This window comes from Corythoichthys intestinalis, chromosome 11, assembly GCF_030265065.1.
Source record: "Corythoichthys intestinalis isolate RoL2023-P3 chromosome 11, ASM3026506v1, whole genome shotgun sequence".
Classification (NCBI taxonomy): Eukaryota; Metazoa; Chordata; class Actinopteri; order Syngnathiformes; family Syngnathidae; genus Corythoichthys; species Corythoichthys intestinalis.
Window position 1 is genome coordinate 7,916,568 of NC_080405.1, and position 27,863 is coordinate 7,944,430.

Sequence of the window (27,863 nt, forward strand, 5' to 3'; positions counted from 1 at the left end):
TTTTTTCTAATAGAATAAAGGATACAATGTGAGGCAGAGGCGTACTTATAATAGTAATAAATGATACTATTTATAGTGGCGGCAGAGTTTGGGGGGGCGCAAAACATTTACGTCTTCCTTGGGGGGGCGTAACAGAAAATAATTGAGAAGCACTGTCTTAGTCTAATGTGAAAGCGCCCCTAGTCTCCTTTCAACAAAAACTCCCATTCAAACTGTAAATTGTCATACAACAGAGTGTGCTTTGAAATTGGATTTGGATTGTATTTATGAACAACTGTTTGATAAGGAAAACCGATTCACTACAGTCTGCCTCCTCCTCATTCAATTTTGTTGTTTACTTTGTTTAAAAGAATCATTGACACAATTTATAGCAGCGCTTTGTCCACAAGAAAAAAAATATCATTCAGCAGCATTTCTTTATTTGAATGAACAGGATTTATGACTGATTTGTGTACTGAGATTTTTTTTTTTTTTTTTATACTCGGAACCTTTAACAAGTTTTATGTGGCGGAAAACACAGACAAGACTGAAAAAGCAGTTACTTCTATTGCACTCCTCTTTAAAAGAAACTGCTGAGTTTTAAGCCAAAACAACTGTTGTGTTTGATAGAACAATATGTCTAAATGCTGCCATAGCAGATTCATGGCGCATGAAGCCCCCGAACTATTTTTAATTTGTCCGTTTTACCCTGAAAACCCCTGTTCACAGACGTCACGCAACCGCTTTTGTTTCAACCCATCCATAAAACGAAGATAATTAATTATATTTATTATTCAAAATGTCTCATTTTTAGCTTGGAATCATTAATTGATGTCTCATATATCGTTAAAAAAACGACTTAAAAAAATTATTCACTCACATATTTTAAACTTTTAAACAAATTATGTCACAATGAAAAAAATGGCGTTTGTAAAACAGTCACGTATATCTACCTCATAACTATCACTTAATTGTATTTTTTTTTTGTTACTTTCGCATTTTCGCCAATATGTTAGATGATAAATAATCGATCCAAACAAAGAAAATTTGAAGAAAAAAAAAACGACTAAAAGGGTAAGTATAAGAAAAAGAAAACCTCGACCACTCCTTGATGTCTACCATTTCTGTCATGTCATGTCATTTCCTGTTTTATTTTGAAGGCTTCACCCTCCTCGTGTCTGCGTACTTGCCCTTCCTCTGGTCACCTAATCACCTATTGTTTCTACCTGTTCCCCATTACCTCCTGCGTATATATTGCCTTAGTTTCCCTTGTCCAGTGCAGAAGTTTCTTTCTACTCAAGTAAGTCATAGCAGCCTTTTGTCGTAGCTTTCATAGTAATCCTCTATATTTATCCTCCATTTGGAGTGCTTTGTGTTTGTAAATTTTGATCATAGTAATCCTGACTTTGTCCTCTTTTTGGAGCATTTTATGTTGTTACCTTTCCACCCTTTTGGAGTGCTTTGTGTTTGAACTTTTTTTTTTTCTAGTCATCCTGACTCATTCCTCCGTTGGAGCGCTTTCTGTTTGTAGTTTTCTCATCCCCGCATGTCAGCGGAAGAACCTGTGTTTTCAAAATAAAAGTTTTTTTGCCCCAAACTCCGCAACTGAGTCCACCTCGTCGTATTGGTCTGACAATTTCTGCATCGCGACCCTTGTTATATTACCATGTTCCACCCCAAGGGCGTAGGTTTGGTCTCAATATTGGTAGGGACGATATGACAACATACCCTGCATGCACACTTTTTGCTGGGGATGGGACAGATTGGGTGAACGGGGGTTAGGGCTACATTTCTCACCAATATCAACCTAATAAATTGATAGGTTGCATGATCAATGCAAAAATAAATCTGTATTGACGAGTACAAACCTTCACACCGCAAATGTATCTCTCTTAATCCCTCTTAATCTGATATTTTTTCTTAAATCTAGTCTAATAATTTTCTCCATCTTGTTTTAAGTGTTAAAGACTAGTTAACAGATTAATGGGTCAGATTATTAAATTTACTTTAGGTAAATATTACCATTTGTTCTTATTAAGACCATACATCTAAAGGTTGGTCATTTTTCACCAAAATCAAGGGGAAAAAATGCTTTCAAATAATGTTTTGAACATTATCAATTTTTGAATTAAGAACATTTCCGACAAAAAAAAAAGCGTTTTTTTTTGTTGTTGTTTTTTTTTTAAGATTAAATATGCACACTTATTGCTTAAAATAAGTGTGTTAAGAAAAATAGCAAGCGGAAAATCGTATTCCAAGAAATCTGAGAAAAAATCTACTTGAAGCACTGTCAGATAATTTCATTTATTTCTAGTAGATTTACACTGAAAACAAGGGAATTTAACTTGTCATCAGCCAATCGAACGTGCGTTTGAGGAAAAAAAATGGTGTCAGTGTACATCTGAACATAATGAAAGAAATTCATTTAATAATGGTAGGGTCAATTCTATCCTTAAAAAATATCTGAAGACAATCCACATGACCTCTATAACTGAACTGATAAGGTTGTTTAAAAGTTGGTGGGGACGATTTGAGCATCCTAAAAAGTTGATAGTGTTATGTCCCGAACGTCCGTTTGCAAACCTATACCATTTTTCCATTAACAGAAGGACTATTATTGTTGTGGTAATGTAGTACGTATTAGGGCCAAATATAAGGAAAAAGAAGGACTACGATATGTAAGTCGTACTATTGCTGTGAGAAAAGTCGGAAATATTACGTAGGGTAATGTAGCTGTAATCAGCTATGCATTTTATGTACATGTACCATAGCTGAGAGCTACGACATTAGCCTGGCTAATGAAATATTTCAAAGAGATCTTTGATATGGTTCTTCTTGGGGAAAAAAATGAGGAAAAAAAAAATCTCATGTGTCATGATATAACGCAATTTTGCCGTGGCACAACATGGTGAGGCTGTCCAACTCCGATGCAGCCCACCACCACATCTTAAAAAATCCCAGGGGAAACCCTGATATATACTGTATACTCGCCGAGGAATTGTATCTTTTATGTGACTCAGTTTTGGCAAATGCTCTTAGACAGGTTATTTAGAATGGGTGATAAAAATTTGGGACTGAGAAATCCCTACAAATATTGCAAGAACTGATTCCATTTTTTTTTGTTTTGTTTTTTTTTTTTACCTTGCGCAAGTATGTTCCACTGCATTATTCGAACGGAGGGCCCGAGCTGGTGGCAGTAGGATCCAGCATCCTTAGGACATATCAGGTTTCTGTGGGGCCTGGCCGGACGACTCTGCAGGACCTCCTCACACTCTCTGAGCAGCTGGTCTGGGTCAAGCTCAATCTGGTCTTCCTGGTCCAGATGCTCAACTCTTTGCTCCAAGGTGGTGCTGCTCAGTGTCTGGGCCAGAGCACTAAATGGCCTGCTGTTGTTGCTGCCCATTGGACAGGCTAAAAAACACAATAATAGACAAGACATGTTCTGTCAAACCAAGTTGCTATGTTTACATGCAACCAATAACCCTTTCAAAATCGGGTTTTTAGCAGTAACTCAGTTATGCAAGTCTTTGTAAACATCCAATTTTTATAATTATTCTTAAAAACCAAATTACCAAGTATGCGATGGAGCACCATCCTGCTGCATAATTTGTCCCTTTTTATGGTTAGGAATGTAAGAGGCAGCTAAGATTTGTTGATATTTCAGACTATTTATGTTGCCTTCCCCCCTGCAGATCTGTCGCACACCCCCATACTGGATATAACCCCAGACCATGACTTTGCCACCACCAAATTTTACTGTTTTCTGAGTGAATCTCAGACCCATGCGGGCTCCAGTAGGTCTCCTGCAATATTTGCGGTGACTGTGGTGTGATTCAATGGAAGATTCATCTGAAAAATCCACCTTTTGCACTTTTCCAGCGTCCATCCAGTTGACAGGCTGTGGGCCTTGGCAAATGCCACACGGTTTTTTAATTGTCTTCACCCTGAGAGATCTGCAGGGTGAAAGGCAACATAAATAGTCTGAAATATCAACAAATCTTAGCTGCCTCTTACATTCCTAACCATAAAAAGGGACAAATTCTGCAGCAGGATGGTGCTCCATCGCATCCATCTCTACCTCAAAGTTCCTCAAGGCAAAGAAGATCAAGATCCTCCAGGACTGGCCAGCCCAGTCACCAAACATGAACATCATTGAGCATGTCTGGGGTAGGATGAAAGAGAAAGCATGGAAGACGAAACCCAAGAATGTTGATTAACTCTGGGAAGCATGCAAGACTGCTTTCTTTGATGTTCCTGAAGACTTCATCAATAAATTGTATAAATTCTTGCCGAACCGCATGGATGCAGTCCTTCAAGCCCATGGAAGTCATACAAAATATTAAATTTGGATCTCACAGCACCACTACTTATTTCGCTTATGTTATGTAACATGTTTTTGCATTTTTTGCATTTTTTGTTCAATGTTCACACTACTTTCACAAAACTTTTGTCTTGCCAAAATTTGACCTTTTTGTCTTCATTAAAGTATACATTTTTTTTCAGTGGAACAAATATATTTTTGTACATTCAACATCATTTGGGAGGGTCTTAGCTTTCATATGAGCCAGTTCTGAAACCAATCTAATAATTAAAAGTCAGGTTATAAGCAATTGTTTCTACAAAATGGATAAGCGAAAAGACTTGTCAGGGACTGTACATGGTTAAGCAGAAGAGGACGCCTGCTAGCTGACCAGGAAGGCATTCCCATTCATTACAGTTTGGAGTGAGTTGGAAAGTCATGACTTCATTAATGTAGTCGACAACTTGAAGATTATGTATAAAGCGGCCTCATGCTGAAAATAACAGTGAAATTAAAAAACTACTGTGAGAACAGTCCTCATCATGGATAGTAAGATTGTCTCTTTTCCCTCCCTTGGACATGCATCGGACTAATGAAAAGAAAGGACGACTGAATGTACACTCGCGTGTATAAATGGTTTATTGTTAATGTGTGAAAAGCATAGATAATGACTTTAACACGAATACTGGCGGCACATAAACATAGCCAGTGTTACATAGTAAATATTCCATTATCACTTACAACTTTTCAGTTTGGTCAATTTTAGCGACGCTGGTGGACAAAAGTGGTAGTCTTTTGCATTAAGGAAGACCGTTTCCCATGAGGACCAGCGCACACTGGAACAGTGTCGTAAAATCATTAATGAATAAAAAATCAGTCTCCCGGTCGCCTACCGATGGATTAAACAACATTTCTGTTTCCAGCGGCTGTGTGAAGGACAAATAGTAATAAGGTAATGAATCCAGTTGTGGCTAAACAATAGCATATGACGGTTAGCAACCGTGGCTTAGCGTGGCTCCCCGGTAGGGGGGGGTTTCACGCCAGCGAGTGAAAGCCGGGCCAATGTTTATTCTTTATATCCTGATAGCCTCTCTATTTTTTCCTTCTCAGCCAAAACCTTTTGTCTCTTGTTGCTCCGCCATTTATACTGCAATCGTGCGAAAGCGTTTGCATCGACTTCCGTCTTTATAAAGAATGGGGAAAGGGGGAAGTGATTAGGCCTGTCGCGATAACAAATTTTAGTATGCGATAATTTATCTCATAAATTATTGTGATATGCGATATTATTGCACCCCTCCAATTTTTTTTTTAAACCAATTTACAATAACACAGTGAGAATACAGTATATATTAATAGATCAAGTACAAACATTTAAACGCGATAAGAAATCACAACTGAAAGTAATAGAAAGAAATCACAACTAAAAATAATAGACCATGCCTCTTGAGTAAAATACAATATTAATACCACACAGAAACACAATAAATAAAATGTGTTTTTCAAGAAAAAAAAAATACAATTGCAGTTAATAACTTAATCATTTAGGCATATGAAAACTTTCCCCCTCATAGCTTCTGCAATGGTGTTCCATAGGGATGCAATGATACAGTTAAGTCACGGTTCGGTACGATTTTCGATACGGGGGACACGATTTTCGATCCGATCCAATACAGTTAATGCTCTGAAAAAAAAAAATAACAACTGTATTTTTTTTTTTTTTTTTGCAAACGAGCAAAAATTGCCATCATATAAACATGCATTTTAGTGCATAATATCTATGTGCTTACTTCTTACTGATCTGAAGAAATTTAGTATGAAAGTGCTGAGAACAATCTTTACTGTTTGTAAAGTGAGGCGGGGCACACTGTTGAATGCTACAGCTCTCTTAGCAGCTAGGTTTACTACATGAGCAAGACATCCTATTTGTGGTCGGAATCCATCTGTGTCACGTACTGAATTAACGATATTTGCAGCATTATCTATAGTAACTGGTATGGATTGATTTGGCCTTCTTAATTTCCATTCAGTCATGGCGGTTTATATAATTCATCGATGTAGTGTAGTATATGGAGTACATGTCCCATAATCACTCTGCAAGGTTTCAGGTTTTTTTTTCCCCCATTGCATTTTTTAATACATACACAAACACACATTAAAGCTGCATTGATCTAATGACACAGAATTAAGCAGATACAGAAAAATAGCTGGGGCCATTAAACGGTTATATTATCATTTTCACTGTTAGATTGTACTTTATGCTGAATGCTTTACCATCACAAAAGCTATCAGAGAAATCACACACAGACAAGAGATACACAATAACGTGATAAACTAATGCTGCATTCCAGAGAAGTGGGAAGTCGGATTTATCCCACTCGGATGGTACCAGTTCCGATCTCAAAGCGTTCCAAGCAAATGTAAACAACAAAGATGGCTGATCGCGACGAGGTGTTTTTTATTTTGGCCATCCAAATACATTTTGACCTCCAGCGAACCTGCCTTCCTATAAGCAATCAAATAGAGAGGAAAAACGACGGCTGCGTTATATCCCACACTGTAAACTGCCTTTTTTTTTTAAGTTACATCCTTTGCTGATCATCAATATAAAAACATAGCACAACAAAGATAATTCACTGTATGAGAAAAAAATACATGGCGTCTCGAATAAACTTGATTTACTTCATTATTTTGTCATCATTCAATACGTTTTCATGAGCGCCAATTTGTCCAGTGACGTCAGATTGAAACAACTTGGAAGTCGGGGTAGTTATTTTTTCTCCGACTTGGCGACTTGGACCTACCAGTTCGAGTGGCGTTCCAATGATATTTTTCAACTCGGAGGTCGGAAAAATCCGACATCCCACTTTTCTGGAACGCAGCATAATTGCTAGATGCAGTCAGAGACCAATCCACTCGTTAAATTCAGCTGTTTCAACTAGTTTAGAGCCGCTATCCGACTCCATCACGTTCATTTGTAGCGTTAACCGCTAGCGTTAGCCAGTAGCGTTAGCCACTAGCGTTAGCCTGTGGCTTGGCTACCAGTAGAAAGCATTGAAAGCATCCTCTTTGGAAATCGTGAGAACAAGAAAGGACAACGGGTGAAAGTCCGTCTGGGTGCCGCCAAGAGTCTATTTAATGTCGGGTGAAAGTTTGGCGAACCTCCCTTAAGCAACACTCCATCACGTTTGTTTGTAGCGTTAGCCGCTAGCGTTAGCCTACCGGCCTCGTTTGTTTGGCTTACTGATAACCACGTGACTCCATACGTAAGCACACTGTCTGCTTTCTTAAAGGGGAATGAACATAGCTGAACAACAGAGTCAAAGCGGGATGAAAAGACTGTATTTTCTTGTGTTATTAAATTACCGAATTTACCGTCATGGTCAAAATGACGTCGGTCATCGTAAAGAATTTCGGTACCGGTAAATTTTCGGTTTACCGCCCTGCTCTCCGGCGTGCCGGTGTCGTTGACGTGTGGGCGCTCCTGTCAGGGGTGATATTTCACGCGGGGTGACTATTTTTCGGCACAACACAAGATATTTGAGTGGCAAATTAAGAGTGCTGTGGTTCATACTCGTGCTGTTTATGAAAGTCTCATATGCTGGTGTTGAGCAGTAACTAGCAGACATGACTTCTGTGGCGTTTGCTAACTTTTTTAATGCGTGCACACACTAGGTATCATGTAATAGAAAACTAGATGTGCTACGTGCCATGCAATTGGCTACGTGAGCCCAGACGAGATGGTCCGCAGTCAAACTGGAGCACTGACGCGTCCGATATAGGATATAATGGGAACGATTGGCTCCATCGCTATTTTTTGCCGGACCTGGAACGAAGATGCATTTTGCGCAGTTGGTAACAAGGAATCCGAACTTTTAACAGCATGTCTGCCGCACAAGGCAATAAATTGCAGCAAAAAAATTACCGCCTTCATTTATATTTATCGTACGATAAATGGTATTATTGCATATTGCGACAGGGTTAGAAGTGATGTATGCCGCATAGCAGTCAGCACATTTGAAGGGTTTTTTTTTTGTGTGTGGCAGGGTTCCTGCCACCATCCTCAAAGTTAATTAGTGCCGGTGGAAGCCATACAGACCTTCTCAAGATATAAAAGAGGTGTCATTTAGGGCTGCAGCTATTGATTATTTTAATAGTCGAATAATCGAGGAGCCAGTTAGTTTCAAATAATCGAATAATCAGATGAGGAACATAAAAAATGTAAAATACTTGCGCTGAGCCTCAAACGATATAAAAAAATAAATAAATCAGGATCTAAGTATATCAAAAGAATAATTGGCTAACTTACATAGCAAAGGTCCGCTAGCTTAAATGCTACAAAATGCTAACTCTTTTTTTTTTTTTTTTTTTTTACAATGCTCTTAACAAATGGTTCAAACAAATATTCCAACAAAAAACAGCTAACTATACCAATAAACTAAATTACGAATGCATTAAAAAACATTAGCTCAAACAAAAACTTAACTTATGCCGGTCTTAACAGGGAGCAGCTGGATTCAGCCATGTGAAATGAGTTATGTCATATTCACCATCACCACTAGAGGGCAGTGTATCCACCCACATCAATAAAACTAAATGCAAACACTTTCAAAGTAAACCTTTACAACGGCACTTTAATTAAACGAATAGTTGAAGCAGCAAAATTTAATTTGAATCTTTCTTCTAATCAAATTACTCGAGTTAATTAATTATTGCAGCACTAGTGTCATTCAACTAATTGTCAGTCATAAATGTTATGAAAATATTTTATAAAGGTTGACAATTTACCTAGTGTTGCTTTAAATTCAATAAACAGCATTAGAGGCTGTGTCACTTCATCCCCAACATCCGAGGGCATAATAGTGAATCTAGCGTAAAACTCAAATTTCCAAAATTTTGTGATAATTTACATACATACAAACGTTTCATAAATACATCAACTCAGCAAGACCACAGAGAGTAGACTGCAAGACACCCACAGAACACAGTATTCTTTGTTTTCATAGCCTACCCACAAAATTAACCTACTAATAACCTCCCATATGTCTGCACTCTGAAATTCAATGATTTACTATGCTGGCTCTCTGAGGCAAATTTCCTCACAATGGCATGCCACACATTTGAACACACCAACACATAGTGCAATACGATGCACTATAATAATTAAAGGAGGTATGAGTGGTCTCAATTGTTGACAGTTCCACATTGCTGAATGAGATTTTTTTGTGTGTAGTTTATCTAATTTAGGTCCAATTTAATCTCTCTTGAATGTTACACATAATCTGAAATATGTTGTATGAGATGTTTAGATGGGTTTAGGTACAGAAAACCATTCTCGTATATGGCTATTAAAAAAAGCTGAGAACGAAATGTATTTACTGTAGGCTAACCATGGGCGTCGCCAAACATATTTCACTGGAGTACGTGCCCCAGTATTGATCTGGAGTGCCCAAAATTTACCGGTTAAAAAAAACAAAAAACTTTGGAGTTTACCGTAATTTTCAGACTATAAGCCGCTACTTTTTCCTTCATTTTGAATCCTGCGGCTTATAGTCCAGTACGTCTTATTTATTGATTTATTTGGGTTATTAGGTAACACCTTATTTAATTTATCTATTATCTTTAGTTTGTTTTCCACTCGTAGCTGCTCCATATCGAAAAGGAAATACCAGGATGTGACTCGCGGAGGGCACCAGGGCGGGAGGGGAAGATTGAAAAGAGAATGGGGTGACGCGTGTTCACGTACACAGGCACGCACAGCGCCTTGTCTGTTTTAGCCAAATTATCAATTTTATTTAACATCCATACATCGTTTTAGTATAAATATATGAATATATATTTATTAAATAAAAGTTAGCGAGAGAGAAGTCCGGCCCGACTCGACCGTAAATAATCACACATAAGTTCCTCCAAAGTATAAGACGCACCCTCTGCCAAACTATGAAAAAAACTGCAACTTTTGTCTGAAAAATACGGTATATATAATTTAAAGCGCTATTTCTGACTTTTTGTGCAAAAAAAAAAAAAAAAAAAGAAAAAATTGCTTGCTTGCCAGTGCTCCAGTATTGTATTAGGTCTAGTGCTTACTCGTAGATTTGAATATTTGGCCATATATCAAAGATATAAGTTGTACATTGTCTATTTTTCAGAGATATTCAGTATAATTCTATGAAACATACATTGGGTGGTCGAGTTTAAAATGCCTAGACTAAGAAGGAAATTTATGTCCTCCTCTTTACAGGCTTCACCCCAGTGCCGGTGCCAATATTTATTCTCGGCTTTTCGATCAGAGAACAGAAAAACTCATTTCGGTACATTTTTTTTGTTTGTTTTGTTTCTTTCAATTTGGACGGCAGGAAGTGTATACCTTGGTGAAGACTGATAGGATCCTATTTATCACAAAAACTATTTTCATGCCATCTAAGCTTCTGGAGTTGCCAAGTTTGGTGTAAATATGTGAACTGCTCCAAAAACACAAAGCAAAGTCAAAAGAACTTATTATCGTATTTTTCAGACTATAAGTTGCAGCTGAGTATAAGTCGCACCACCCATAAAATGCCCAATGAAGAGGGGAAAAAACATAAAAGTCGCACCGGAGTATAAGTCGCATTTTTGGGGGAGATTTACTTGATAAAATCGACCACATAGAACAGATATTTCATCTTGAAAGGCAATTTAAATTAAAAATACAATATAGAACAACATGCTGAATAAGTGTACAGTATGATTATGTTCCATGATGCATGAACAACAAAATGCGAACGTGGCATGTATGTTAAGGTAACATAGCTATTGAGAGTTATTCAGATAACTATAGCATAAAGAACATGCTAACAAGTTTACCAAACCATCAGTGTCACTCCAAAACACCAAAATAACATGTGACATGATATAACAATGTGTTAATAATTTCACACATAAGTCCCCCAGCCATACTATGAAAAAACTGTGACTTATAGTCCAAAAAATACGGTAATAATCTAAGTACAAGCTGTAAAATAGTGGTATACACAGTCGATATGGTCCATGCACAAGTCACGTGAACTTGACCACCCCAATAAAAATTAGATGAATTAAGACAAAATCCTTCGGAGACCTAAAGTATATAACTTCCCTAATGATGAAGGACTTTAGTCAGATGATGCCTGGAGGTGTAAAAATATAAGCATATTCCATCACACAAGATGGACTTTTACTCCAAAATAGCACTCATGATATCTTGATAAATACAATAAAAAATACTCACTTGGACACACACCAGTCAAAAAACAAACAAACAAAAAAAAAACAAGCACGTGCAGTCACGCATTGAATACCAGCTATAGCTCCTTCGGCGGTTTTCAATTCAGTGCATCCTATGTACATCACTTGGCCGTCAATGCCGCATGTAGACAGAGTAGCTTGGGACAATGGCAGCCAGATGAATAGATAAAGTGGTGACTCACAATCTCCTCTCCCTCCCTCTCAACCTTGTCAGCCAGCTACTATATCAGTTGCCATTTCGGTGAATAAAGTACTAATGCAAAGTCAGCCTGAGTTGTAAACTAAGAATTAAGAGGATTTAATAACATAAGCCATTCAGAGGTGGGTAGATTAGCCAAAAATTTTACTCAAGTAAGAGAATTGTTACTTCAAAATAATATTACTCAAAAAAGTAAAAATACTTATCCAAAAAATGTACTGAAGTACAAGTAAAAATGTTTTTGGTGAAAAGAATACTCAAGTAATCAGTAACATTGTGAGTAACTGCTTACGATGTTTTTTTTTGTTTTTGTTTTTTTTAACAATGGTATGTTTTGCTCTCAGCTCAGTGCTCTAATGACGACATGTACCGTAATTCTCGGATTATAAACCGCTAGTTTTTTCTTTCATTTTTAATCCTGCGGTTTATTAGTCCAGTGCGGCCTATTTGTTGATTTATTTGGGTTAATAGGTCACACTTTATTTTGCAGCGGCGTCATAAGACTGTTATAAGAACGTGACATGACACTATCATGGGCATTACTGAATGCTTATGACAGATGTCTTTAAGTGTCATCCAGCAAATTATGTTACTAACTCCATTTATGTCCAGCTTGGATCTTTTACATCCATTTAAAGGTGAGATAATTTGCCGGATAACACTAAATGACATCTGTTATAAACATTCAGTAATGCTCATGATAGTGTCATGTCATAATTATGATTGTTTAATGACAGTCTTATGGCACCACTGTCAAATAAAGTGTTCCCTAATACCATAATTAGCAATTGATGAAACAACTGGAACAGTAACTGAAGAAATAATTCACACAGGACATGAATTTTGATCGTTATTTACATCTGTAGCGCCGCAATGTATGCTAGGAGGCATGTTGCACAACAACAGTGTTGACAGCAGGTGGCAGCAGAGGTAGACTGTCTGCCCCAAGGGAGCAGTGATAGCCAAATTAAGCTTCTTGAAGCAATAAAGCTTTGCAGCTAATTAGTTCAAAGCTTCATGGTGGTTCATTTGGTTTTATGACAGTCGTACGATGCCACTGTCAAATACAGTAATATCTATTTATATCAGGGGTCAGGAACCTTTTGGACTGAGAGAGCCAAAACACCCAACATATTTTGAAATGTGATTCTACGAGAGCCATAAAGATGTTCGTGTCTATGTGTATATATATATATATATATATATATATATATATATATATATATATATATATATATATATATATATATATATATATATATATATATATATATATATATATATATATATATTAGGGCTGTCAGAATTATCGCGTTAATGCGCGGTAATTAATTTTTTAAAAAATATTTGATGCAATTAACGCACATGTCCCGCTCAGACAGTATTCTGCCTTTTGGTAAGTTTTACAGCAAGGCATTTTGTGCTGTCTAACAGCGAACTCTTGTGGTCGCTTTGTGATATGGTTTATTGTTTTCTTGCCAGTTCAATATGGCTGCACGACGTCTCGGGCTGACGCCTACGTTGTAATGTTGTGCTTATATGATCCTTGGCCAAGATTTGTCCGTAAGTATGGTTGTTGTAAAGAATGTACATTTTATGTTAGTAAGCGAAATGTTATATTTTTTGTGTGAGACGCTTTTTGTTTATGTTTAGTGAACATGTATAGCGTGCTAAGCTAACGTTGTTGCTAATGCAATGCTTGTGTACTTTTTTTTTTGTAGTTTTACGACGGTCTAAAGAGGACAATGGTTTGAGGCCATTTTATTAATAAATCAGATGAAAAAGGAAGAAGTCTGATTATTAAGGCGTCGTTCACTAGCTGTCTAGCTTTGGAAAAAGTAGATGCTTCGGAGTGAGGACAGCATAGACAGATTTAAATGACAGTAGAGTGAAATGCCTACTACAGTCCTTATGTACCTTATGTTGAATGTATATATCCATCTTGTGTCTTATCTTTCCATTCCAACAATTTATTTTAAAGAATATATATATAATTTACAGAAATATATGGCATATTTTATAGATGGTTTGAATTGCGATTAATTGCGATTAATTACGATTAATTAATTTTTAAGCTGTAATTAACGCGATTAAAAATTTTAATCGTTTGACAGACCTAATATATATATATATATATATATATATATATATATATATATATATATATATACAGTGGTACCTCTACATACGATCACTTCGACACACGATCTTTTCGACATCAGACGTAAAATTTGAGCCGCCATTTGTTTCTACATCCGACGAGTTGCTCGAAATACAACGACATGACAGCACTGCAAACGAACGCACGGTGGATTTTCTTGTGTGAGAAATCAACACAGTTTTCAAAAAAAGTTGATACAGTTGGAGAAACAAGGAAAAAAGTGATGCTTACCTTTGAAATGAAGATACAAGTTATAGAAAAATATGAGCTTGGTGTGCGCGTCCCTGAACTGGCTCAACAATACAGCTCCATGGTCCTCTTCCGACCACCGTTCGCCACTATTTATAAGTTAAGGTGACAATTATTATTGTGGTAACATTGCCAAGGAAATCGCCAGCTTCGTCATGTTTTTATCATTTATTTAAGAACTTATCCAACACAAAACGCCCATTGTCTTAAGCAGTTGACTGCTCTCAAGAAAACGAAAGTATTATCTCTACCGCACCGACCTATCTCACTGAGACGTCAGCTTCGCGGTGCGTTCAGGGACAGTAAAAAGTGTCCGCCATATTAGAATCCGATTCGTTACATTATTTACAGGAATAATTATTAATTATTCTTATTATTATTATATTATTCTGAATTATTTATTTATAACTTATTTGTTTTTCTATGTTTAATTGCCATTTGTAACAGTGCCAGCAGTATTTATTAGGAATTTAGTGTATGTTTTTAGGCTTTGGAACTAATTAATGGAATTATAATGTATTCCTATGGGAAAATCCTACTCGACATACGACCATTTCGACTTACAAACAAGGTCCTGGAACGAATTAAATTCGTATGTAGAGGTACCACTGTATACATATATATATACTCACCGGCCACTTTATAAGGTACACCATGCTAGTTGGTGCAGATTTGTCGGCTGCACATCCATGATGCGAATCTCCCGTTCCACCACATCCCAAAGATGCTCTATTGGATTGAGATCTGGTGACTGTGGAGGCCATTTGAGTACAGTGAACTCATTGTCATGTTCAAGAAACCAGTCTGAGATGATTCCAGCTTTATGACATGGCGCGTTATCCTGCTGAAAGTAGCCATCAGAAGTTGGGTACATTGTGGTCATAAAGGGATGGACATGGTCAGCATCAATACTCAGGTAGGCTGTGGCTTTCCAACGATGCTCAATTGGTACCAAGGGGCCCAAAGAGTACCAAGAAAATATTCCCCACACCATTACACCACCACCACCAGCCTGAACCGTTGATACAAGGCAGGAAGGATCCATGCTTTCATGTTGTTGACACCAAATTCTGACCCTACCATCCGAATGTCGCAGCAGAAATCGAGGCTCATCAGACCAGGCAACGTTTTTCCAATCTTCTATTGTCCAATTTCGATGAGCTTGTGCAAATTGCAGCCTCAGTATCCTGTTCTTAGCTGAAAGGAGTGGCACCCGGCGTGGTCTTCTGCTGCTGTAGCCCATCTGCCTCAAAGTTCGACATACTGTGCATTCAGAGATGCTCTTCTGCCTACCTTGCTTGTAACGGGTGGTTATTTGAGTCACGGCTGCCTTTCTATCAGCTCGAACCAGTCTGGCCATTCTCCTCTGACCTCTGGCATCAACAAGGCATTTCCGCCCACAGAACTGCCGCTCACTGGATATTTTTTCTTTTTCGGACCATTCTCTGTAAACCCTAGAGATGGTTGTGCGTGAAAATCCCAGTAGATTAGCAGTTTCTGAAATACTCACACCAGCCCTTCTGGCACCAACAACCAAGCCACGTTCAAAATCACTCAAATCACCATTATTCCCCATACTGATGCTCGGTTTGAACTGCAGGAGATTGTCTTAAACCATGTCTACATGCCTAAATGCACTGAGTTGCCGCCATGTGATTGGCTGATTAGAAATTAAGTGTTAACGAGCAGTTGGACAGGTGTACCTAATAAAATGGACGGTGAGTGTATATTTTATATAGTCGCTGATAGGGATGGGAATCGAAATCCGATTCCAATTCGGAACCGGTTCCGAGTGTTTCGAGGCCTCGACATCACAATGAAAAAGCCTTAACGATCCCTTTAACGATTCCTAAAGACGCGTATTGCGTCGTGACGTGTCTTGTTGTCCAGACGCATCAAACTAGCATGGCGCCAAGAACCACTCGCTCCAAAGTTTGACTACACTTCACCAGGAAAGAGTGTGAAAATGAAAGGTTACGATTGGTAAGCACGAGCATTGCAGCCATAAACATAACAATGACAGCACGTAGGTTCAAACGCTCGAAAGTGTGTCTTCACTTCACGTGGAAAAATTACAACAAAGCGACTTGCAGTCATTGTAAGGTGGAGGTAACTGCATCGGGATCATTAGGATCATGGAAGCTCCCACTTGGGGTAAATATATACATACATCCTGTATATACATAATATAATGAAAATATATATGGAAACAGCACTGGCCTGCTTACTCTAATCCATGACCGCACTAATGTTAGTCACTTTATATTATAAGGTATCATTGTGTATATACATATTGTAGTATACTATAAAATTAATACTATATATTTAATTTTTGTTACTGTGAGTATGTGTGCCTCTCATTCAACATAGTTGTGGTAATATTTCAGTGTGCCCTCTACTTTATCTATTTTCAGGTTAAAGCAAACAAAAGTTGAACAGTTTTTCCCCTCCCCAAAAATGCGGAATGCACACCAGAAAAAGCATCTGAACTCACACAAAGTATTCTGAAAATGGTTGTCCGGGACATTGCAATTAATTTTAACATTTAGAACAATATAGACAATGACATACCACAAAAAGAGTAAGAATTGTTTTGACTCCTGTTAAAGAGGTGAAGTCTCAGTGTTTCCGTTTACATTTTTTTTTTTTTTGCACTAGTTAATGCCTGCATCATTTGACATCATTGTTTGTGATTTATTATTGATTTATTATTATTATTATTATTTATTATATTGATTTATGTTATTTATTTATACGTTAATAAAGAATGCAGGTGTTCCAAAATGTTTTTTGTGAATTAATAAGCTTCAACAAAAATTTCATTATTAAAGTAGTAAAAAAAAAAAAAATTATTAGATTAGTCGACTAATCGTAAAAATAGTCGGCTGACTAATCGGGAGGAAATTAGTCGTTTGGGACAGCCCTAGTCCAGAGCGGTTTATAAATGAACACATGCCATTTTCGTTCCAAATTTGGTGGGTGGCGGCTTATAGTCACGTGCGCCATATAGTGCGAAAATTACGGTAATTGAACAGACCAGTGTGATCATAGAACGGCAAGTTTGAGTCTGATTGGTACAATGGAGTCACGTGATTATTGTTGCAAGATCTCATTGGTGAAACTGGTAGGGCCACTGTTTATCATCTATAATCTTCTACTCATGTAAAAGTAAAATGTATGGCTTAGTAAAACTACTCTTAGAAGTACATTTTTCTCAAAAAGTTACTCAAGTAAATGTAACGCATTACTACCCACCTCTGGTTGTCATTGAATCTTTTGTAAACAGGGTTAATAAAATATTATATTGCAAATGTAAATTTTAAAAAATTGCAGATTCCTAATATCAATGACATTGTGAAATTAGTATAAAGATTTCTGTGGAAACTCCCACAGGACTTTGGTTCTGCCACATCGTTATAAATAAGCTTTATGATGAAAAAAATAAAATGCATAAAACTAAACTGAGAAAGTATGCAAGTGAAACTAATAGTGTTGGTATAATATATCCGTCCATTTTCAGACCCACTAAGCCAACTCAGGATTGCACAGCTTTTATTGTCTCAATGAAACCCTTTAATCTCCTGATATTTTTTGGGGCAACAAGCTCATTACTTTCTAACTAGAGCAAATGAGTGGACAATTTAAGACCAGTAAAGGCTGCCACTTATATTTAGAGTAACCAGGTCAATCCTATGATATAATGGTAAGGCTAGAAATGGGAAGCGTTAGTGGGAAGGGGGGCTGAAAAGGCAGCAGCCCTGAGCCGGGACTCCACAAGGGCCCGGTTTGTAGTGGTGTTTCAGGGAGATTCAGGGGTAAATCTGAGTCTCTTTAAAGCAGGGATCTTCAAACTATTCCACAAAGAGCCACAGTGGGTTCAAGATTTCCTACTAACTAAATAAGACGATATCTTTTCACCAATCTGGTGTCATCCAAGTGTAAGTGGCTGATTGCAGTCAGGCGCTGCTTGTTTTAGTATAAACTTCATTGGTTAAACTGTTGATGCTTGATTTTTTTGGAACAAAACAAACCAACTTGTCCGGTCACCAGAGTTTTGGAACAGTTAATTGGAACGAGTCACATGAGTTCATACGTATATAGTGGACCAGCAAAGCACAAAAGTTCTTTAACAGCAATTCAGGCCCACCAACAAAGATTTATAGGTAGCCATTATAACAGTAAATAGAATATATATAATATTTCTTTCTGAACCAAACAATGCTCTTCTATTTTTGTTACAGCGAGAACAACGGCAGACATAATTTGGAATTCGGTAGACCGCTCTGCGCCATTATGGGCAGTATCGGCGCAGGGTTGTTAACTTGCGGAGCGAAGTGTCAATTTCAGGAAGACAATCACACTTACTACATTCAGTGATAGTCGTAGTCCTAGTAGCCTCTCTATGGTGATGAAGCTTGTAATCTTTATGAGCATGTTGTGAAATGATGTTACAATGATGTTTAATATTTGGTTAGAGGGCTCAGTCATATTCCCTGTACCTGGCCCGGCTGTGATTTCTCTCAGACACAGCTAGAGAAGAATTGAATAGGAATAGAAGTCAAGAAAGAAAGTATCTCCTATGATAGGTTTCCCTCAAAGTTACAGTTGAAAGTACCTGTATGAATAAATTAATTCACTCAACATCTGGCAGTCAACGCTGCACAATCTTTGTAACATTAGCACAAAATTGTATGGAAATTACAGAGTGTCTGTGTTACGGCAGAGGTTTCCAAACTAGTGCTGCAATGATTAATCGATTAACTCGAGTAATTTGAATAAAAAAGGGCTTCGAATTAAATTTTGCTGCTTTGAGGATTCGTTTAACTAGAGTGTCGTTGTAATGGTTTGTTTGAAAGTGCGTGGATTTAGTTTTATTGATTTTGCGTGAATACACTGCCTTCTAGTGGTAACAGTAAATATGACATAACTCGTCTAACAGCTGAATCCAAGTGCTCCCGTTAAAGGGGAAGTTCAGAATTTTTGACATAAGGCTTAATCTTCGAGTTAGTGAAGGTTTAATTAGTCGGTGGAGTTAATTTCAACAAATTTCATGCAATTTCTTAGTTATTTGTTAGTTTCATGGCTCCTGGAGTGGCTAGGCTAGCATGAGTCAATGGTGCCTGCTTAGCATACAAATTAAAAAAAAAAAAAAAGAAAATTAAAAAAAGAGAAAAAATCATTAGTGTTGGCTATGTTTTCAGGATAAAGTTGTTAAAATTTACCATTGCGTGCATAATTGTAGTATGAACAACAACATTTGTAATCCAGCAGCTCTGCAGGGAACAGGCTGTCTAGGCCAGGGGTTTTCAACCCAGTCCTCAAGGCACACTGTGGGTCCTGGTTTTTGTTCCAGCCGATCCAGCAGAGACAGTTGAACCAATGAGGCTTCTGCTAAAACAAGCCACACCTGACTGCAATCAACTGATTGCACTTGTAAAACACCAGATTGGGGAAAAAGTGTTGTCATCTTGTTTGGTAAGAATGAAATCCTGCACCCACAGTGTGCCTTAGTGGAATAGGTTGGGGACCCCTGGTCTAGGCAAGCAGGACAGAGTGATATCATCGTTTTTTTCACCGCTGATATTTTTTGTGGGAACGAATGGGACTACCCAGCAGACTGAGCACGAGTGGCCAAAGCACTCCTCTCTATTGCGGTCGCATTACGCATATAAAAAAAAATAGTCCTGCAGAATGAAATTAATTATAGCAGTTTGATGCGACATTGTTTTGGCCGCATAGGCAATTCGAAAACTGATCTGCATTTTCAATTTATTAGCCTATGTTAGCTCCGTTAATAAAATGTTTTTATTGGCATGCTAAGCAGGCACCATTAACTTGCACTAACTTAGCCACTCCGGAGCCCTGAAACTAAAAAATAACTGAAAAACTGCACGGAAATTGTTGAAATCAACTTCACCAACTATATAAACCCCCGCTAACTCGAAGATTAAGCCATATGTCAAAAATTCTGAACTTCCCCTTTAAGGCCAACATAAGGTATGGCTTTTCGATTAATCGATTTTGAACCAAAACCAACTTTTCCGGTTAAAATGATTTTAAAAACGTTCAGATCAGTACGTTCGATTTTAAAAACACCACAGTCTGGTCTATCTAAGCCACCGTAGTTTCGTCTGCATTTCCACTTCCTCCCACTAGAGCATGCGGTCTTAAAAAAAAAAAACAATAACCTTGGCCACCGGTGACGCTGCTACTTTTGCCTAGCCAAGTGAACATTTTGTTAAAACAACTCGTGAGCAAGTCTGTCAACATCAACATCTTTTTTTCTGCGCTACAATGGACCTTTGGACACAAATTGCATAATGCCAAGTGTAAGTGTGGGAGATGTGCGTGAGCGAGTATTACTGTCTGTCCCATGGTGTGTGTGCGTGTGTCTTTCAGTCCCTCTGTTTCCTTGCCAAGATTGCTGCAACTAGATTACAATAACTAAAAGCATGCCATGTCGTTTTTGTTGTCGTTTTAATACAATAACGTCATTTTGCATAGGTCTACATTTAAAAATTTTACCAATATGCACATTGTTCATTGGCCCATTAATGTGTTTGACCTGACGTCTTTTGTAAAGATGAGGTGTTCATAAACCTAAAGGATCAGTCTTCACCTTGCATATTGTTAATATTGAGTGAACGTAATGAAATGAACAAAATTTAAAAAAAAAAAGAATTTAAAAAAAAATTTGAAACTTTTAGACTAATATTCGATTTATGTTTAAGTAAGACCAGAGAGAAATGTAACAGCACATCACCTTGAATCTGTTGTTTAAATAAAATGCTCTTAATCCCAAGGGATTGTTTGTGTGTTTATTAACAGAATAGAAAAATTAAGTTTAAATAAAAGACATTCAAAATACTTTATTTGTCACTATTTTGATTTTACCCGAAAATCGATATCGGAAAATCGGGTTTGAAACAAAATAATCGGGATTTTCTTGATAGGCAAAATCAAACAGAAGTTTTTCTTTGAGCTAATATGTTTGTTTATGCATTCGTAATTTAGTTTAGAAATATATTTTGATTTTTTTTTTTTTGTGGAAATATGTGAACGATTTGTTAAGAGCTTTGGGGGGAAAAAGTTAGCATTTTATATCATTTAAGCGTTTGCTATTCAAGTTAGCCAGTTGTTCTTTTGTTGTACTTAGATCCTCTTTTATCTATTTATTTTTTATACCGTTTGAGGCTAAACTCAGGGATTTCAATTCAGTTTTAAATGCATATTGCTCTTGTGAAATGAAAGTGTAATTATGCTTAGTTTGAAAAAGCACTCAAGAACTTTGTTTCGTATTCGCATTTAATGCTCTTTTGTAAGTGCCATCTTAGCAAGCCAAAATAAATAAAGCATAAACACTTGTTTCTTTTGTTTTACAGCTCCTGAAATTTATTCTGCAAGGCATTAAATGTTTGTAATACGATTACTCAATTATTCCAACTAACTAATCAGTAGATCACTTAAATAATCAATATCTGCAACCCTAGTCCAAACTATTGCCCGCTGCATTTTATTGGCCTGCGGCAAATGATGAAAATACAGTGATGCCTCGCTACTTCGAATTTCGCGCCCTCACTCCATTGCTCATTTTTTTCAGCAAAAAAATAGAGAAAATATGGCATAAAGCTGCCCGTTCGCTAGCAGACTGCAAGGAGAGCCCGCCCAACTCAAAATCCACTGCTCTAATTCGCTGGCCAGCATCACTCAGGAATATCGCAAGCTGATTGGCCAAGACGTTTAACCTGGCTGCTATCGAAGGGGACCGCTCTCGCTTGCCTTCTTGTGCTTGCCTGTCACGTTGTTGAAAATTCAATTCAATTTCATTTGTGTAGCCCTGTATCGGCTCCAAAATGTTGTTCACCTGCTAAATGCTCTAGCGAACCCAAAAAGAAAAATGATTACAGTGCACGAGAAAGTTCCATTTTTGGACATGTTTAAAGTTGGCCAAAGCTCATGAGCGGATTTTAAGGGGGGGCAGGCCCCTCCTGGTTGCCAAAAAGTGTCATTGCATGAAATTGACGTTAAAATATTTGACGCAATTAACGCACATGTCCCGCTCACACAGTATTCTGCCTTTTGGTAACTTTTACAGCAAGGCTTTTTGTGCTGTCTAACAGCGAACTCTTGTGGTCGCTTTGCGACATGGTTTATTTTTTCTTGCCAGTTCAATATGGCTGCACGACGTCTTGGGCTGACGCCTACGTTGTAATGTTGTGCTTATATGATCCTTGGACAAGATTTGTCCGTAAGTATGGTTGTTGTAAAGAATGTACATATTATGTTAGTAAGCGAAATGTTATATTTTTTGTATGAGACGCTTTTTGTTTATGTTTAGTGAACCTGTATAGCGTGCTAAGCTAACGTTGTTGCTAATGCAATGCTTGTGTATTTTTTGTTGTTGTAGTTTTACGACGGTCTAAAGAGGACAATGGTTTGAGGCCATTTTATTAATAAATCAGATGAAAAAGGAAGAAGTCTGATTATTAAGGCGTCGTTCACTAGCTGTCTAGCTTTGGAAAAAGTAGACGCTTCGGAGTGAGGACAGCATAGACAGATTTAAATGACAGCAGAGTGAAATGCCCACTACAGTCCTTATGTACCGTATGTTGAATGTACATATCCATCTTGTGTCTTATATTTCCATTCCAACAATTTATTTTACAGAATATATATATAATTTACAGAAAAATATGGCATATTTTATAGATGGTTTGAATTGCGATTAATTGCGATTAATTACAATTAATTAATTTTTAAGCTGTAATTAACTCGATTAAAATTTTTAATCTAATATATATATATATATAAGTTGTAAAGCAATAAAACTGCAACAAAAATGAATGAAATGAACAAAAAAAAAATTTTTTATAATGGGTCAAAATTATTTTCCGAACAGATCATGATTGAAAATATTTTTTTTATTAAAGCAACTTTATATGGGATTGAATGATTTAGACACAAATGTTTTACCGATAATATGGTCCAAACACAAAAAGGATTGCTTCAATCAAAGAAAACTTTTTCCATGAAAAATTAGGTGTCAAATATTTTTTTGCTTTCAAAAACGTTTTCTATGATTGAAATTTTTCTTTTTTTGATTGAAGTGATTTTCTTTTTGAAAATATATATTTTTGAAGCAACTTATTTTTTGATTGAATAATAATGACAAAAACGTCCTAGCCAAAATGTGGCCCAAACACAAATCAACATTACTTCAATCAAAAACAGTTGCTTCAATTAAAAAAAAAAAAAAACTTGAATCCAATCAAAAAAAAAAAACAAACAAAAAAAAAAATTCAATCAAAGAAAAGTAGCTTTCACGTGCATTTTTTTTTTGAGTTTCAAATTTATTTTTGCATTCAAACACTTTTTTTTTGGGGGGGGGGGGGGGTATTGAAGCAACTTTTTTAGATTGAAGCAACTTTTTGGGCGGGGATTGAATAATAAAGACACAAATCTACCTCCAAATGGCTCCGCCCAGGGGATACAAATTTTCACTGGGGCTACTATAACGGCGTACCGCAAGCAACACGTCACTTCCGCTCATTAATATTCATGGCATTAGCTCCTGTTGCTAAGCAAGGACAAGCCACCGTTTGTCCCTAATAGGAAATGAATGGAAATCATGTACGAAGGAGATGTTTACAGCGCTAAACCTACGAATTCTCTCCGAAAATGATGTGCCTGGTGCCAAATTGACTGGCATAAATGTGGAAGAACATAAAAATGTTCAGTTAAAGAGATGGCTTTAGTGTCGAAGGCTGAAAAAGACGAAAAAGACGAGCCGACCTAAGCATAGCAATAGCTTTTTTTTATCGACGCGACTGACAATGACATTCTCCGGTTTCAACAAGCTATCCTTTACCATCAGCCCTGTCTTTCTTATATATCCTCTGGTTGTCCTACGTCTCTTACCGTTCTTGGGGGTAATTTAGTTAGCTTTGTGTAGCGATCGCAAATGCTACTCAGTGACAGTCAACGAACACTTTTAATTTTTTCATTGATAACACATCTTAATCCTATAATTTATATACACTTTCCCCTTACTAAAGTTGTTTTTTTATATATATATAACAGAAACTGTAACAGTGGCAGTCAGATACCATTGTAATTTTTTTCAGGTCATTCACTGTCAGACAGAAGCAGTACGGCACAACGTTACGTTGTCCTCTGAAAGACCATGCCAACCCAACAGAATGTTTACTGCATATGAAACTTGAATGGATTCGTCGAGCTGGTGTTAAAGTCCGCGCAAGTTGATTCGGTTTTCACATTTTTTCCTCCCGAGTTTTTGGTTTCCGTGAACGTATGAGGAAAACATCCTTCATGGTCGTAATGTCTAGAGTCGTTTCTACAAGTTCCAAAAAAGCAATGCGTGATCGGCATGTTCGTTTTTGAAAGATTACCGGCGAAAAGTAGCACTTTTTACGTTGGGTCTATGCGAGGGCGGGTCTATAATGTCCCACTTCGGCTTTACTTCCGCTTTACGATGCGACGTCACGGTCTAAAAATAGCCTGCGTGCGGTACGCCATTGGTACGACACCGGCGGGCGTACCATATTCAATGGTTGACGATCTTGGCAAAAAGTATTGCCTAAGCACCCTGATTTAGAATTCCCCTCAAGAATGATGGGAAACAAAAATCGCTCATTGTCATCTTCTTATTATAACTATTTTTGTAATTTAATTTTATAGCCGACGCTGAATTTCGGGGTCATCAACATGTTGTGCCCCCCCTGCCCCAAAAGTCAAACTCCACCTATGTCAAAGCTATGTGTCTGTTACATGCCATTATGGACTAAACGAATCAACCGTTTGTAAAAAAAAGACGCGAAAATCTGTAAGACGGCCACAATGTGGCTTTCTATGGACATTCTAAGCGAGTTGTGACTCCTCACAACAAGAGGATTGTATAAATGGAAAATGCACCAACAGTGTGGATATCGGACTGTCGGGAAAACAAGGTGAGTCTCGACACAAACTTTATTCGGGCAAAAGCCAAAGCGCTGTATAATGAACAAAGGTGGCAGTGATGACGACTACGACGAAGATGAACCACAGCCTAGTACCAGTGCCTCGAGTGAAGAAAATTGCGGTTTTGTTGCCAGCAGGGGGTCGCTACTTCACGGTTTTTCCACTTATCGCGGTGGGTTCTGGTCTCCATTAACCGCGAAAAATTAGGGATCACTTTATCATTGAATATGGCCCACATTCTGTTGCACTTCTACGTTTCCACACTAGATGGAGCTCGTGACTTAAACAGTGCCTTGCAATTAGTTCAGGGGTCAAAATCTAACATGTTGAAATTAATGTAGGAAATTAGAATTGCAGCATTTTGTTTTTTCTAAATACGTTTATCTGAAATAGTAATAATAATTGTCTAACATTGTTTAAAAAAAAAAAAAAAAAAAAGACAATCTGAACATATTCTGCCATCCATGCAGGGAAATACATACAATTTAAAATCTTTTTATTTACGGATTCTGATATTGTTTAACAAATGAAAGTGGAAGGCTTTCAAGTTGGCTCTTGCATTCTTTGATTTTTCTGGGGGGAGAAAAAAAAGTTTGGACACCTTGCGTCACTGTGACTTTGAAACAGATAGAAAAATCTATGAATAGAAGAAACCGTCTTGAGTGCTTCACCTCGGTCCATTTTAGGTTCATGAACAAAACCAGTAGATGGAACAGAGTGTACCTGACACTGCTCCCGAAGTGGATGCTCCACCCGACTTGACTTGTCGACCAGTTTTCTCCACTCCGAGGTTATGGCACCGGGTTTCCGCGGGTTGTTTTACGGCAGGAGCCGGTGAAAACGCTCTTCTGGTCGTACTTCCCTCCAGCGATGACATACACATTTGGTTCAGTAGAGCTGGACAGCGGCGAGCTAAATTCATTATTCACCTAACTTTTTAGACAACTGGCAGTATGACAGTGAGCCACGTACTGACAAGAGAACAATTTAGCGATTCAAATCCAAATGAATCGAGTTATCTGTTGACTCATGATTATGACACATGAGTTAGATAGAAAGCCGGTAAGTGTTACATCATATTCGGGCGAACGGAGCTAGAGGTGTCTAAACGGAATACCAACTCTAATTTAGTTTTTAAAAATGGCAGCTATATCCGTTTTAACTGACTAATTGTGGTAAGGACGTGTATTATTGCTCGTAATCGTTTTTATATTGAAATAAAATCCGCGAAACGCACACAAACACTGTTTGTAACTACCGTGCTCCCCTCCATAAAATGTTGGAATCAACCATATTGACGCAGGCAGGGAGGCGGGACCTTCGTCATGAAGACCAATCACGTAGAACGTCTCGCTATTGTTGGATATGGCAAATACGCACATGAGATAACAAGACTGGTCAGACACTGCTGTTAGTTATTAGTTAGTTATTGTGAAATGTGCACACACACAAATTTTTCGTATATTTTTTTATTACTACAGTAATTTCTGTTGAACTTTATCAAATTTGTTTATTCTTGAACCGGTAGCGTAGGTGTTTTATGATGTATTTTTTGTTTGTTTGTTCATCTCTTCTGTCTGCTTTCTTTCTCTCCTGTCCCCCAAAACCTCATCCTGCTTGCTGCTTTCTCCTAATAAATAAAACAATATGAACAACAACAATGGGAGTAGTAACCCATATGGAAAAAAATATATGTAATTTATAAAGTTCATATCTGTTTTATATAGAACTGTAAGAAAAGTATGTGACAGTCAAACCACTTATACCAGACATGTCCAAAGTCCGGCCCGGGGGCCAAATGCAGCCCGTGGTCAAATTTCATCCGGCCCCCAGCCTCTGTCATAAAATCAATAACGTCTGGCCCCGCACACAGACTTAATAAATTGGTCAGCAGTACTGCTACCAGCATATGAAGTAGCTTACACACTAAATGCTGCTCCTCATTTACCCACTAAAAGGCAACAGCACTCTAAGCAACATTACCCCGTGTGACCCTTCCAATTTTCTAAAATGGCGACAACAAAAAAAAAGGAAGTTGACTGCGACTGCCGACGCTTCAGGGATAGGTGGAAATTTGACCATTTCTTCACTGAAATACGCAACAACTGTGTCTACCTCATTTGCAGAGACAGTCGCTGTTTTTAAAGAGTTCAGTGTGAGGCGAAATTACCAAACAAGACAAGACATGTACGACAAGATTAGTGCTGCAACGATTAATCGATTAACTCGAGTATTCGATTACAAAAAAAATATTCGAATTAAATTTTGTTGCTTCGAGTATTCGTTTAATTAAAGTGCCGTTTTAATGGTTTATTTTGAAAGTGTTTGCAATTAGTTTTATTGATGAGGGTGGATACACTGCCCTCTGGTCTGCCTCTTTTCACATGGCTGAATCCAACTGCTCCCTGTTAAGACCAACGTAAGCTAAGTTTTTGTTTGAGCTAATGTTTTTTAATGCATTCTTAATTTAGTTTGTAGGTATATTTAGCCGCTTTTTGTGGAAATTTGTGTCTGAGCCATTTGTTAAGAGCATTGTAAAAAAGACAAAAAAAAATTAGCATTTAAGCTAGCGGACTTTTTCTATGTAAGTTAGCCAGTTCTTTTGTTGTACATAGATCCTCATTTTAAAAAATTGATTTTTAATTTTTTTTTCAATTAATCGACTACTAAAATGTTCGATAGCTGCAGCCCTAGACAAGATTACAGGGAAGATACGCAGCGAGAAATTGAAGAAATTG

At 37.5% G+C, this 27,863-nt stretch overlaps 1 protein-coding gene across 4 annotated transcripts in view; it reads right to left on the reverse strand.

Moving 5' to 3' along the window:
* nocta (nocturnin a) overlaps window positions 1-26,179 on the reverse strand; it is a 29,400-nt gene extending 3,221 nt beyond the window's left edge. The window contains exons 1-3 of one of the 4 annotated variants that reach the window (XM_057850739.1): window positions 25,849-25,990; window positions 4,058-4,141; window positions 3,121-3,390 (exon numbers count right to left, since the gene is read on the reverse strand). In XM_057850739.1, coding sequence (XP_057706722.1) covers window positions 3,121-3,382 — 262 coding nt within the window. In that variant the 5' untranslated portion in view covers window positions 3,383-3,390; window positions 4,058-4,141; window positions 25,849-25,990. Of the gene's footprint in view, window positions 1-3,120; window positions 3,391-3,841; window positions 3,971-4,002; window positions 4,028-4,057; window positions 4,142-25,848 lie in introns of those variants that run through there. The other 3 variants (XM_057850741.1, XM_057850742.1, XM_057850738.1) reach the window with 3 other exon arrangements.
* Between the last annotated feature and the right edge of the window lie 1,684 nt (window positions 26,180-27,863).